Genomic DNA, 13,613 nt, shown 5'->3' on the forward strand with positions numbered 1-13,613 from the left:
AAAATTTTTAAGTTTTATGCATCATATAATCAGTAAGTAAATTGTGTTTAGGTGGGATAAGTGGACCTTTGACTCATAGGGAAATTTTAAACAGCTCCAACGAAGCAGAGCAGCAGCAACAACAACGAATTCAGTGTACTCCCACATAGGAGGATTTGGGGATGGTACAGTATACACAGACTTATTCCTATGATCTTGTGAAGGTTAGAGACTGTTTCCGATAGATTTTCGGTTAAAAAAAAAAAGCAAAAATAACAATTGAAATAACAGCGAGATAGGTGATAAAGTGATACGGAGATTGAATAATCTAAACAAATATGCTAACGAAGGCAAAGATCAACCCAAAAATGGTAAAGAGCTTTGTCTAAATTAACCACACTATTTAAAACCTTGGAGCTTCAAAAGATTAATTTTCATAAGATACATGAAATTTAATTTTTCCTAAGGTACAGGCTTTTTGCAGGTGTACAAGACGTCACTAAACTGAAATACTGAGCAGACACGCCATCTTATTTTCCATTCTCGTGCTTACTGTAAAGTAATTTCAATGACCCTTCACTTTTACCTCCATTGGCCAAAAAATGTTCTGATTGCCAGTGAGGAGCATTCATGTTTGATGCTCTCACCCTAGGGAGCACATGTTTTACTATCTCAACTCCAGTAAAAATCCATCTTTTTACCCCTCCCATTAATTACCTCACATAAAAGTTAAAGAAACTAATACAATTAGGGTTTTGAGAGAAAAAAAATATATAAGCAAGAATCAAGTAAAAAGGCCATCTTTTTATTCTTTTTCTTTTGCAGGTTTGGGTAATTTATGTCCACACCTTAGCTCTTTCTCTTATCTTCTCTTCTGATCATCATCTTTCTCATCACTAATCATTTTTCAGTCTCTTTTTTCTCTCCCTTTGTCCCCTCCTCTCACTATCTAATTCTTTTATATACAACCCCACTTTTAGATCTAATTTCTTTGAGGAGTGATGTAGATTTTTTTCATGTAGTCAAATTCCAATAATTACATAATATATATAGCCAGCTATATAATTATAAAGTAAAAAAGGGTGTAGGTGGGGAGGGTGATTGAAGAGAGAGTGATGGAATTTGATGAAGAGCATGAGGAGCAAGAAGAGGAAATTGGAAATATTCACCAAATATCATCAGCTGCGGCAACTGTGAATTACCAAACACAAGGAAATAATTCAGTTAGAGGAGTTGAAGAAGGTGTTTCCACTACTGTTAGAAAAAGTAGTGTTAGGTATAGAGAGTGCTTGAAAAATCATGCTGTGGGCATAGGTGGACATGCTGTAGATGGCTGCGGAGATTTTATGCCCGCCGGCGAAGAAGGTATTAATGTTGAAGCGTATTACTATCTCATTTATAAGCTTAAATTGTTAGAAAATGTATACTACTTTTAATTACTAATTATATTTGTCCCAACACATCCTTTACGTGTGATTTTTTTAGTTAGTTACTTATATTATGTCACAACAGGTACTATGGATGCTCTGAAATGTGCTGCCTGCAATTGCCACCGGAATTTCCACCGGAAAGAGGTTGAAGGAGAGGTGTTCCACCATACCCCTCCACCCCACCTAACCCACCACCACCCCCAACCCCATCATTCCCACCACCCCCAATTTTCTCCCTACACTTCCTATCGAACCCCTCACCACCCATCTGGGTACCTACACGTCACCCCACCATCACACCAAAGACCCTTAGCACTACCATCAACTTCTAGAGAAGATGAAGATATGTCGAACCCAAGCAGTAGTGGGGGTGGGGGAAATGGTGGGGTGGGTGGTTCATCAAGAAAGAGGTTTAGGACAAAGTTCACAGCAGACCAAAAGGATAAAATGTTGGCATTTGCTGAAAGATTGGGGTGGCGTATGCAAAAGCAAGATGAGGCATTAGTGCAGCAGTTTTGTGCCGAGACAAATGTTCAGCGACATGTTTTCAAAGTTTGGATGCACAACAACAAGCACACTCTTGGTAAAAAACCCTAAAAACATTTTCTTCACTATTATGCTTTTCACCTTTTTATGGTTTAAAAAAAGCATCTATTTCATATGGAGGAGCAAAATGGGTAGACGGCAGCTAGCTAGATATATTATCACTAGCCAAGGATTTGTTGTAAGAGATTACTAAATTAACTTTTTGTTAGGGTTAATTCCTAGCTAGACATTTTTAGTCACCTTGGTTCTTCTTTATTTATTTTCTTTATGAAATTCCATTTGTCCACTTTAAATTCCATCTGATTTTTTTTGTACGTGTTCTTGGGGTATTTTCTGTGCAATTAATGATGATTTCTAGCTAGTAGGTCAACCATTGCTAGCACTTAAATTTAAGCACTTTTCTTCGTGTTAATCTTGATATTTATTATTTCTTGTATAATATGATGAAGCTATACGTGTTTTCTTTTTGGCATTTTCTTGATACATCAGCTAGCTAGTGTGTTACTATTATCATATGATCAGATTGGTGAATGAAGAATTAAGGGCTGAATTTGTGGGAAGAAAAATTGGTACGTGTTCAACATGCAAAGGTTACAGTTTGTAAGGCGGGTTTATTTCCCCATCTGTCAATATTTCTCTTCTTCACATGCTCCATTGCGGGCGGGCTTAATTACTTTTAAGCACTCTTCAAAGCTTTTGTTTTGTTTTCCATACTGCAGCATTAATTTCCTTCTCAACTTGCACTTTCATTTACATCTGCATTTTGTTTTTCAATAGTCTTTAAAGATAAGATTATACCCCTATATTTGGTTATTAAAAGCTTCTGCTGACCTTTGCTGCTGTGTAAATAAACTTATAGCATAGGGGTACTACTACTTCAATACTCACCTTATTAATTCTCTTTTTCATCTACCTTCTTTCTTACTAAACAACCCCTTCTCGTGCTTTCCTGCTTGAAGGTAGATTACAACAATTATTCCAGTATAATCTCACAAGTGGAAGGGTAGTGTTTACGTATACCTTATCCTTACCGTTAGGTTTGAAAGGTGGATTAGCTCATTCAAATACTATGTTACTACTATATATATATATATGACAAATTAGTATTGTTTATATTAGGATCATTGGATGGTCTTAAATATCTTATTTTAAAGTGGTATCGTTTATATTAGGATCATAGGATGGTCTTAAATATCTTATTTTTAAGTGGTATCGCTTCTTCATGGATTTGGTAGTTAAAAAACTTAGTCACTTTTATCGATAAATGGATCTTGGACCTAACTTTAACTTCAGAAGCTAGTTTAAGAGGTGAGAATTATCCAAGACCATATAATAATACCAAGGACCTCAAATCCCACCGATGTGGGACAACTCAACACTCCAACTCACGCCTAGGACTGCAAACTGGAGCGTGGACAATATAAATGGGGGCTTAACATCGGTAAAAATAATCAGGATGGGTCTGGCTCGGATACAAAAATAAATTGACCTTGGGCCTAATTCAACCCCAAAAGCTAGTTAATGAGGTGGGGATTGAATGAACCAGCTTATGACACTCAGTTAGCAACAGTGGATGAACAGGCATCTGCTGAACATGTTATAGAAATTTCCTTTCGCAGTTGTGGAAGCAGTTTTGTTGTTGGAATCCTTTTTTTTTTAAAGAAGTTAATGGTAGAGTAGCAAATAAGAGTAGTAGATCATATTCGATGAAAGCAAAAATAAAAAAAGAATAATCGGAATCCATAGTTGTGGATCTCGATCCAAAGGTTCTTTCTTGATCTAGCTATCAGGATGGGGCAGTATGAAAAAAAAAAAAGTGGAACCTAATAGAAATTACTACTTAGTTGGACAAAAAAAAGATTTTTTCATTCAGCGTGATGATTTGCCTGTCAATGAGCCTGCAGTTCCAACAACTCTACATTTATGGCACACCTTAATTCCTTGAGCTATATTATATAGTATATTAGTATATGTGATTGTTTATAGAATTAGAATCTTCCCTAACTTATGTTGTTTATATACATGCATGAATCAGCAATAACTACATCCGTACTTCCAAACATGTATATGTGAATGTCAAGACATCCTATATGACTGTATATTTGTAATTGTACCCCACGTAAAATGACGAGCTTGTATTGGCGGAGGAAATGATCTCCTATGGTCTTTTACAATTTGAATAGATAATATCCAACTTGAATCGAAGAAAAATGTTTATATAAAGATGTCTTGTGTCTATTTATAGATCGTTTATGTTAATTTTTATCCATTTTTTTTTATAAAAATGGTTTTATATATATATAAGTGAACTTATAATTGTAAAGAACTACGGAACTAATTAGATCTCCCTCACTCTGATGAATTATTTGGTACCTACGCTAGTAGGTGCATGTTGAAGTGAGTGAAGATCATCTCATAAAAAAAACTTAAGCTATTTGAGCATCCACACTTCTAATTACTTAATAACACATGGGAATTCTTTTTTTTTTCTCCTTCACAGCGAGTGACGGTGAGATTCCAACCCAAAACTTCTGATATATATAAAAGTATAACCCAAAACTTCTGATATATATAAAAGTTTATGACTATTTATTTAACAGTTTAACAAGTATGTAATGAAATAACTAGCTAGAAGACACCAATGATATCAATAAAAATTGTAGGTAGGAGTTGAACATACATGGAGGGAGTACTAAGTTATGTTGGAGAAAGACTGGTCTAGTCAAGAAACTGTCGGAAAAATTATCACAAGATCGGTCTCATGTTGCTTTATTCCATTCCAGTATAAACATGTGGGGCTGTTTCTTTCTTCCCTATCTCTTCACATAAACCCAAAACTGACATTAATAATTCTTGTGTTCTGATATATTACAGCTCATTTCCATTTCTAACATGTGGTCATCTTTCAATAGTGTGTCCTGTCCAATATCTTTTCGTGTTCATAATCTTTAGGAACGAACCCCATTAACCAACTTCATGAAATTATTTTCTTTAACGTTTTCAAGTAAAGAGTACAAGTAGGCCATGTGAATATGGTGTCTTTAAGATAATTATGTTTTTTTTTCTAAATTTTCGCAGCTTATCCTCTATATATCTAGGAATATTGCTCTGCTAGAAAAGGAAAAATATAAAGAAGATTTAACTACGGCTTTGAACACTCGATTTTTGGATTAGTGATACCCTTTGGACATATCTAGATGCATTACCATTTAAAGAAAAAGAGACAAAATAAATACTTAGAAGAGAAAGAAAAGCTACTAGCTCAAAGAAGTTGGTCACACAACGGATTATGACATTTTTAGAAGCATTATAATTGATGAATTTTGGTCGTTTTAAGGATAGCTAGCATTCATTGATCTGTCTATAATCATGGTGATTAACTGTTGTTTTGTTGTGTTCTCTCGGCTTTTTAGGGTTTTGAGAAGCTTAAAGTGAATTTGGATCCACAACACTATTTCACCTAGTAAATGAAGTGAAAATATTTGTTTGAAGTCAATTAACTGAAAAAGTATGAATTATTCCTATTTCCACAAATTCTGCTCTTTTTGTCTTCATTTGATCGATTGGATAACGTCCAGGATTTAGTTCTACATCGCTTTAGGGAAAATACATTACATTATCTTTTGAACGAAAAATGAAATAGGTCTTAAGATTCATTATACTCAAATCATTTTAGTTTACTTGATCTTCCCCTAAACAATTAATTTGTTTTAAGAATGAGAATCTGTATCTCATCATAGAGACTAGAGAGTGAACTAGAGCATGAGAAAATAGAAAGGGGGATTTAATCCAAAAGATTTTTCTACAATGGATACTTTATTTTGTAATTTAGTGTTTGATTACTTGGGCGCCAAATACTAGGTGTAAGTTATCTAAAACAAAAGCATACTAAGTTAGGTTCTGAAATTAACAGATCTAAAGTTTGAAAAGAGAGGAGGTTACATCATTATGAAGGAACTTTGAAGTCATTAAATTCCTAAGATGCATGATTTGAACCTTAAGCCTCTCAACATCGAGATTATTTTCAACTAAATCAACTTATCTTGACATTTTCTTTTGCTTTTGGTTAAGCTTCCAGGCTATACATTTCTTCTACCATGCACGATTCAATCCATTGACCTCCGCACAGTGTAGGGTTTTGAAAATGGCATTATCCAAAAGACAATTTAGTATTTGTTGAACCTTGATATGTTCCTTTCAATCACTTATGAAACAGTATTATAAGGTTTAATTGGAATTTTTATATCTATTCCCCCGCAGATCTGCTAAATTGTGTACTTGAAACTTTCTCAAACCCCACCCTACATAACGTTTTCTTTCTTAGCTTTTAGAGTGATGGTGGTGGAATAATGGTGGTCAACTCTGAACTATATCGCAAAAAGCTGAGGGATAAATCTGGACCATTTTGCATAATTCAAAAGCATATTTGAACGTTTTCACTAGTGAAAGAGGTCCATATGTTAAAATAAAACCTCCTCTCATTATTCAATAAACTCCAATCTATACCACTTTTGTAAAGTCAAGTGCAGATCTGACCCAACTATAGCACTACTTTTAACACTTCTTTATTGAATACAATAGCATAACGTGTATTCGCATGTTTTACATTGTTAATCCTAGAAGTTAAATCAGTTTTAGTTCAGTGACACAGAGGAACCATTCCTTCTTGATGATATAAAGGAAGATGTTATTTGATTTGAACAAAAGAATGTGACTATATATATAGTTCTGAAATTAAGAGAAGATATTAAAAGAGAATAGGAAGTTATATCATGTGATGGAACTTAAATTTAAATTAAGATGCATGATTTGACTTTTAAAGCCTCCCTACATCGAGGATCCTATGTTGTTCCTTCGTCTAATCACATGAATTTTCAACTAAATCCAACAACGTTTGTCATTCAATTTCTTCTCCCAAAATTCAATCCATTGTCCTCTCAACAGGTTTGGGAATAGAATGGGCCCAATGACTTCTATTTGTCCAACCTTGGCATGCTATTTGACTTCTATCTGTCCTATCAATCACTTAGGAAACAGTCAGGTGCAATAAACTTTTATTATACAAACGATTCAAAGAAGAAGCATGTTCGACCTATCGAAAACAACATCTCTACATGTATAAGGTTGGGATAAAGTCTGCGTACACACTACCTTCTCCAGAATTCACTTATGGGATTCTACTTAATTTGTTGTTATTGTTAAGGCGAGTCAGGTGCATTCAACTTTCATTATGCAAACCATTCAATGTTCGATCATTCGCGCGTAGCGTTATCTTGCATTTTTGCACGAAATCATTTTTACAATTTGAACTCTTAACTTTCGGGTCACACGATGTTATCAGTAAGTTGCAGCCAGCCCAATCTTTCGGAGTCACACCAACAAAAGGGAGTCCGTAGGAATTTGGAAGGCAGTCAAAAATCAAAATTTTAAAGTCCCAATTTAGATTTCAATCGTGGGCCTTGAACTAAAGGTACAGCTGTGGTCCAATTCAATAAAAGATCAAAGAGATAAAGTCATGTTATCAAAAATAGTCAAAACAATTATCAATGATATACAACATTCAAGAAACCTAGGTAAAAAAGAATTTTTTTTTTTCAACGGGCATGGTTGAGATTTTTTGAAAACATGTAAATGAGTTAATATATAAAATTTGAGAAAGATTTGAGGTGATTGCACGGGTTTGGACTAAAAATTTATATCAATGATATATAACATATAAAAACCTAGGAAAAAAAAGTTTTTTTTTCTTAATGGGAATGATTAGAATTTGTTGAAACCACATAAATAAGGCAATATACAAAACTTTGAGCAAGATTGGAGGTGATTTGGACTTGTTTGGACTCAAAATCAGTAGTTAAAATCAAGTATAAAAATTTTTCTGTGGTACATGTATCTAACATATATCTCACACATAGGTATACATGTATATATCAGGAATATACATTTGATACATATGAGATACGCAAATGATATATGGGGGTATATAGGGAATACACATCTCATCTTCTTTCATGTTCAACTTCTATTTTTAATTTCATTAAAATCACATCAAAACTCCACTAAATCATCCCAAAATTGGGATACAAACTCCTTGAGTTGTTTCTAATTTATCCCAATAACACACACACGAAACAAATTTTAATTTCAAAACCCAAAATTTTAAATTCAATTTTTTGCGAGTTTCAGTGGCTTTTCAATAGAAGTTTAGCTTATTTTCTTCACTTTTTAAGCAATCAAACAGTGTTTCAATCTCCACTTCAAATGTTATATTTTTCCAAATTTTAAAGCACTCTTATACATATGTATTTTATCTTTGTTTTGACCCAAAAAAATTACTAATATTAGTTGAAAGATGGTAAAAAATGGAAACTAAAAAGAGGGAATAGAATCTGTGTCACTCAATTCTAATCACCATAAATGAACCAGAAATTAATGATTAACATTGCTACTACTCACTGTGGAATGGAGTTTTATAAATTGGCTAATATTGATAGCATATTTGCTCTAAAAGCCCGAAATGAGTAGTTTCCCCCAAAAAGATAGGCGGGATGACCAATATATTGGACTAATATTGATTCTAAATCAGAATGCCAGGCTTGCAAGAAAAGAATTTGAAAAGTGTAAAGCCAGCCACCTACATATATGATACTAACAAGTGCCAGATTAGACTATGATTTAAATGATAAATATGCATCTACTTCAAAAATGCTTTTGTTTTCTTGAAGGAAAAGGAAGGTAGTCAGTGCTGTTTGATTTATAAGTTAACCCAAATTTACATCTCAACTTTTGGCTACTTAACCTAAGGTTCAAGCTCCGTTCGGGATCCAGGGTAATAAGATTTTTCTCTTAGTGATAGAGTAACATTAGATCAAGATGAGGGGTGTACATGGATCGGGTTGGTTCGATTTTTATTAAAATCAAACCAAACCAACTATATCGATTTGGATAGGTTCGATTTTGTCGGATTTTTCGGGTTTTTTGTTACATGAATAATATATCAATCTTGCTTTGTTAAATTTTTTATAAGTAAATATATGTTTAATAAAAATTAAAAAAATTGACAAATATATGATGTATTAAAATATTTTTATTTGACAATTTTCTTAGTAACACATGATAGTTATTTTTGTAGTTGTCTGATAATAATTTTTTATTGATGTACACTTTCAAGGTTAACTGAATTTAATATTTAAATATAAAAATCAATATGATACCTAATAATGATATGCTCTATTTAATTTTCAATTATCGAAATACCACTTCAAATTCGAAAAAGATATAATAATCTAATAGATCTTGACATATGAATATGGAATAACACAGAGATTAATGCATTTCAGTAACAATTAATAAGAAAGTGATCATACAACACATTATTTAAAGTTAATAAAAATGGAGCACTTCATATCCTATTAAATATTATATCACATAAGAGAATCCCAAATATCTAGATATTTTTTAAAGAAAATTCTATATAAAGTCTTAAAAGTATATATATAACTTATATATTTATGTGTCGGTTTGATTCAGATTTTTTTTATTCAATACCAAACCAAATGAAACCAAACATCATCGAATTTTTTAATCGGTTTGATGCGATTTTTCGGTTCGATTTGTACCCCTAATAAAAAGTTTAATTGAAATGACAAAGAGCAGATATGGCTGTTTCCCATACATTAAAAGAAAGACGATAAATTGACTGTAGTTTAGACTTTGACAGAAGGGTGAGGGCCAACTGAGAGGAATGGAGACCCCATATATATATATATATATTATGAAAATAATTATAATCTGGATGTCCATTTATTACTCCGCTATAGATAATCTTCCTGAAAAAGATTATTCGTTTGGTACTCTATTGAAGTTTATGTACAAGCAACTGATGCAGGCAGGTTGCAAGCAACTCAATGAAATGATTTGCAGCAGCTTCATATGAAATGATTTTCTTGAGTTGCTCAAGCAGACAGCTTACAAACAGCTCAAGAAAAGCCTCACAACTGCTTCCTTTCTTCTATAAATAGAGGAGTTTTCAGTTCATTATGTACATTAATTTGAAGTTGAATAATATATCAACTTCTCTCTATACTTGTCTTCGATTTATTTACTTTACCGTCTTTATAATATATATATATATATATATATATATATATATATATATATATATATATATATATATATATATCATTTGTGGAGCCTTGTAATAAATGAATGCATCCAAATGCATATTTTCCTCCTCCGAATTATATCAAACACGTGTTCCTCATAGAGTTGTGCAATGATTTGACATCTTTGGTCAAAATTAACTACTTGCCTTGGTCAAAACTACTTGATATAAGTGTTAATTGATGCCCTCAGTTACAATTTACGTGAATCTGTTTGATTGGGTACGAAATTTAAGAAAAAAATTGGGTACGAAATTTAAGAAAAAAATGAAGATTTTTGAAATTTGTGGTCATAAACAAATTAAAAAGTGGCCCAGAGTATTTGTGTGGTTATTAAAACTTTTCATTAAGGATATATTTATAAGTTTAAGCTAAATTATTTTCAAATTTAGAAATGGATCATTATTTTTAGAACGGACCAAAAAAAAAATCGGGAACGGAGGGAGTAGTATACTAGAAGAAATCAAGCAACTAGCTACTAGTTACATTTACTCGCAACTGCTTCCTTTCTTCTATAAATAGAGAAATTTTCAGTTCATTATGTACATCAGTTTGAAGTTGAATAATATATCAATCTCTCTCTATACTTGTCTTCGATTTATTTACTTTACCGTCTTTATTTTATAATATATATATATATATATATATATTATAAAATAAAGACGGTAAAGTAAATAAATCGAAGACAAGTATAGAGAGAGATTGATATATTATTCAACTTCAAACTGATGTACATAATGAACTGAAAATTTCTCTATTTATAGAAGAAAGGAAGCAGTATATATATATGTCATTTGTGGAGCCTTGTAATAAATGAATGCATCCAAATGCATATTTTCCTCCTCCGAATTATATCAAATACGTGTTCCTCATAGAGTTGTGCAATGATTTGACATCTTTGGTCAAAATTAACTACTTGCCTTTGGTCAAAACTACTTGATGTAAGTGTTAATTGATGCGCTCAGTTACAATTTGTGTGAACCTGTTTGATTAGGTACAAAGTAAAAAAAAAAAAAAAAGATTTTTGAAATTTGTGATCATAAATAAATTAAAAAGGGACCCAGAGTATTTGTGTGATTATTAAAACTTTTCATTAAGGATATATTTGTAAGTTTAAGCTAAATTGTTTCCAAATTTAAAAATAGGTCATTTTTTTTAGAACGAACCAAAAAAAATAAATTCTAGAATGGAGGGAGTAGTATACTAGAAGAAATCAAGCAACTAGCAACTAGTTACATTTCTATAGTATGTAATGAAAACCTTTCAAAGGGCAAGAACCAGAGAGAAGCTTTGCTGGCCTTTTCTATCTGTGTGTTGCAATATATATATTTCTATACGTACCTGTTTTGCATTTTCCCGTATATATAACCTTTTATAAGTTTGATTAAATATAAATCTTTTAGATAGTAAGGCCACTCTACTTTTAGGATAATAAAACTAGGTATTTCAACAGAATCTCCCTAGGAACAAATTCATTAAACATACTTTTCATGACTAAATAAAAATTAATCAAGTACAAGAATTTGAGAGTTCGTCATAATTTAGTTAAATCTATTAAAAATTTAGCGGCTATTGTTGGAAATGAAAGAAGTAAAATACGAGTACACAACCAAGACGAAAAAACGGGTCAATTGGTTTTGTGGCTCTTTACAAACTTGTGTTTAGTTTTATGATCCTACATCTTTTTCTTTTTTATACATGAGAGATTTACTTTTATACGTAATAGATCTGTCTTTTACACATAAAAGATCTAAAAATGTCACTTTCTCAATTTTCAAATTGTAAAGGGGTGTGATGTACAAATAACACCTAAGAACTCCTACACAAGAAACCTCATGGAATAAATTGCATGAGAGAAGGGCGGCCATCTCTTATAAGGGTTTTAGGCCTTCATGGTTTTTTACAATGCTAAATTTAAGAAAATATCTTTTTAGATCTTTTACGTATAAAAGAAAGATCTCTTATGTGTAAAAGCAAATCTCTCATGTATAAAAAAAGAGATGGGGTCATAAAACTAAATACAAGTTTGTAATGGGCCACAAAATCAATTGATCCCTCTTATAATTTGGACAAATTATGCGTCGCTTTTTAAAAAATACAATCTTAAAATTTGGGGGGAGGGGAGGGGGGGGCGGTGTCTAAAGTTTTTAAAATAAAATTGAAGCTGTAAATGATTTCCACCCTTATATTTTAAGGTTATAAACCAAATGGGAAAATTAAACTGCAACATGAAATAATACTAAAAATTGGATAGTATAATAAAGTAATATACAGAACAAAAAAGTTATTCGATGATATATAAGTCTCTTCAATTTATTAGAGATTTTATTAATTAAAATTCAGACAATTTAATTGAGAACAATAGAATAAACTTCAAAATAAAAAAATATTTCAAGAGTAACAAAATATATGATAAAATATTAAACAAAATAATATGTTAATAAAAATTTATATTAACGATGAATAATACTAAACATTGGATAATATAATAAAGACAAATATAGAACAAAAATGTTATTCAATGACTATGTAAGTCCCTTTAATTTAATAGAGATTTTATTATTGGTATATCATATTGGCAAATAAAATGACAATTGAAACTTATTAAAGCAATACGATCTAATGTTCAAACAAGCCCGATCATTATTTAATTTAATTAATATTTTTTAATATTGACGGCGCATCGCGCGAGTATGACTACTAGTTAACATTAAATATTGTGGGGAACACAGAGAGAGAGAAAGGAGCATCTATTGCCTCCCATTCCTCAACTGGGAATCCATTCCAAATTTACTAATTTTGCTATTTCTTCCAGTCCAAAGAAATTAAACATCAGACAGACTTGTCCACAATTGAATATAGCCCTAGTAATATGTTTAACGACAAACTGCAGATAAACAAATAAAAAAAAAAAATAGTATTTCTAGTGGTTGTACAAACACATAAACAACAACAATCCAGTATAATCTTACTAGTGGGTCTAGGGAGGATAGTGTGTACGCAGACATTACCCCTATCCTGGAGTAGAGAGGCTGTTTCCGATAGACCCTCGGCTCCCTCCCTTAAAAAATTCCCCACCTTGCTCTTGGGGTGACTCGAACTCACAACCTCTTGGTTGGAAGTAGAGGGTGCTCACCACTAGAGCAACTGGTTGTACAAACACATATTGGTCAAATTTTGTTAAGTATGCTACTTGCATATAAACACCACATGTTGTAGGATTTTAGTGCAGGTAAGTCAAGAAGAATTAATAGCGGTCTTGGCTGATCTCTGATTTAGTATTAAAAGAAGTTTCTGGATTTCAGTAATAATATATGAATAAGGACATCCAATGATCCAAACTTCCTTCAATAACCACAGGCTCGTGATTCTTTCATGCCAGCTTATATATACACAAATTATGGATGTAAACAACACTAGGACAATCTGGCTAGCCTAAAGTTTTGAATATCAGGTCTACGAGGCACGATTATTCGTCAGTGGCGAAACCAGAAAA

General features: G+C 32.2%; 1 protein-coding gene across 1 annotated transcript; it reads left to right on the forward strand.

Annotated features, from left to right (window-relative positions):
• Positions 1–782: 782 nt before the first annotated feature.
• Positions 783–2,241, forward strand: LOC104097664 (zinc-finger homeodomain protein 2-like). The gene is made up of 2 exons (XM_009604268.4): positions 783–1,344; positions 1,492–2,241. Exons 1-2 carry the CDS (start codon positions 1,095–1,097, stop codon positions 2,004–2,006), a joined length of 765 nt encoding a protein of 254 aa, XP_009602563.1. The 5' UTR covers positions 783–1,094; the 3' UTR covers positions 2,007–2,241.
• The last annotated feature ends 11,372 nt before the right edge of the window (positions 2,242–13,613 follow it).

This window comes from Nicotiana tomentosiformis, chromosome 4 (assembly GCF_000390325.3).
Source record: "Nicotiana tomentosiformis chromosome 4, ASM39032v3, whole genome shotgun sequence".
NCBI lineage: Eukaryota > Viridiplantae > Streptophyta > Magnoliopsida > Solanales > Solanaceae > Nicotiana > Nicotiana tomentosiformis.

Coding starts and splice junctions, on each gene's coding strand:
- LOC104097664 (XM_009604268.4), top strand. CDS start 1,095: ATGGAATTTGATGAAGAGCATGAGGAGCAAGAAGAGGAAATTGGAAAT. Junction 1,345..1,491: donor TATGCCCGCCGGCGAAGAAG/GTATTAATGTTG, acceptor ATGTCACAACAG/GTACTATGGATGCTCTGAAA.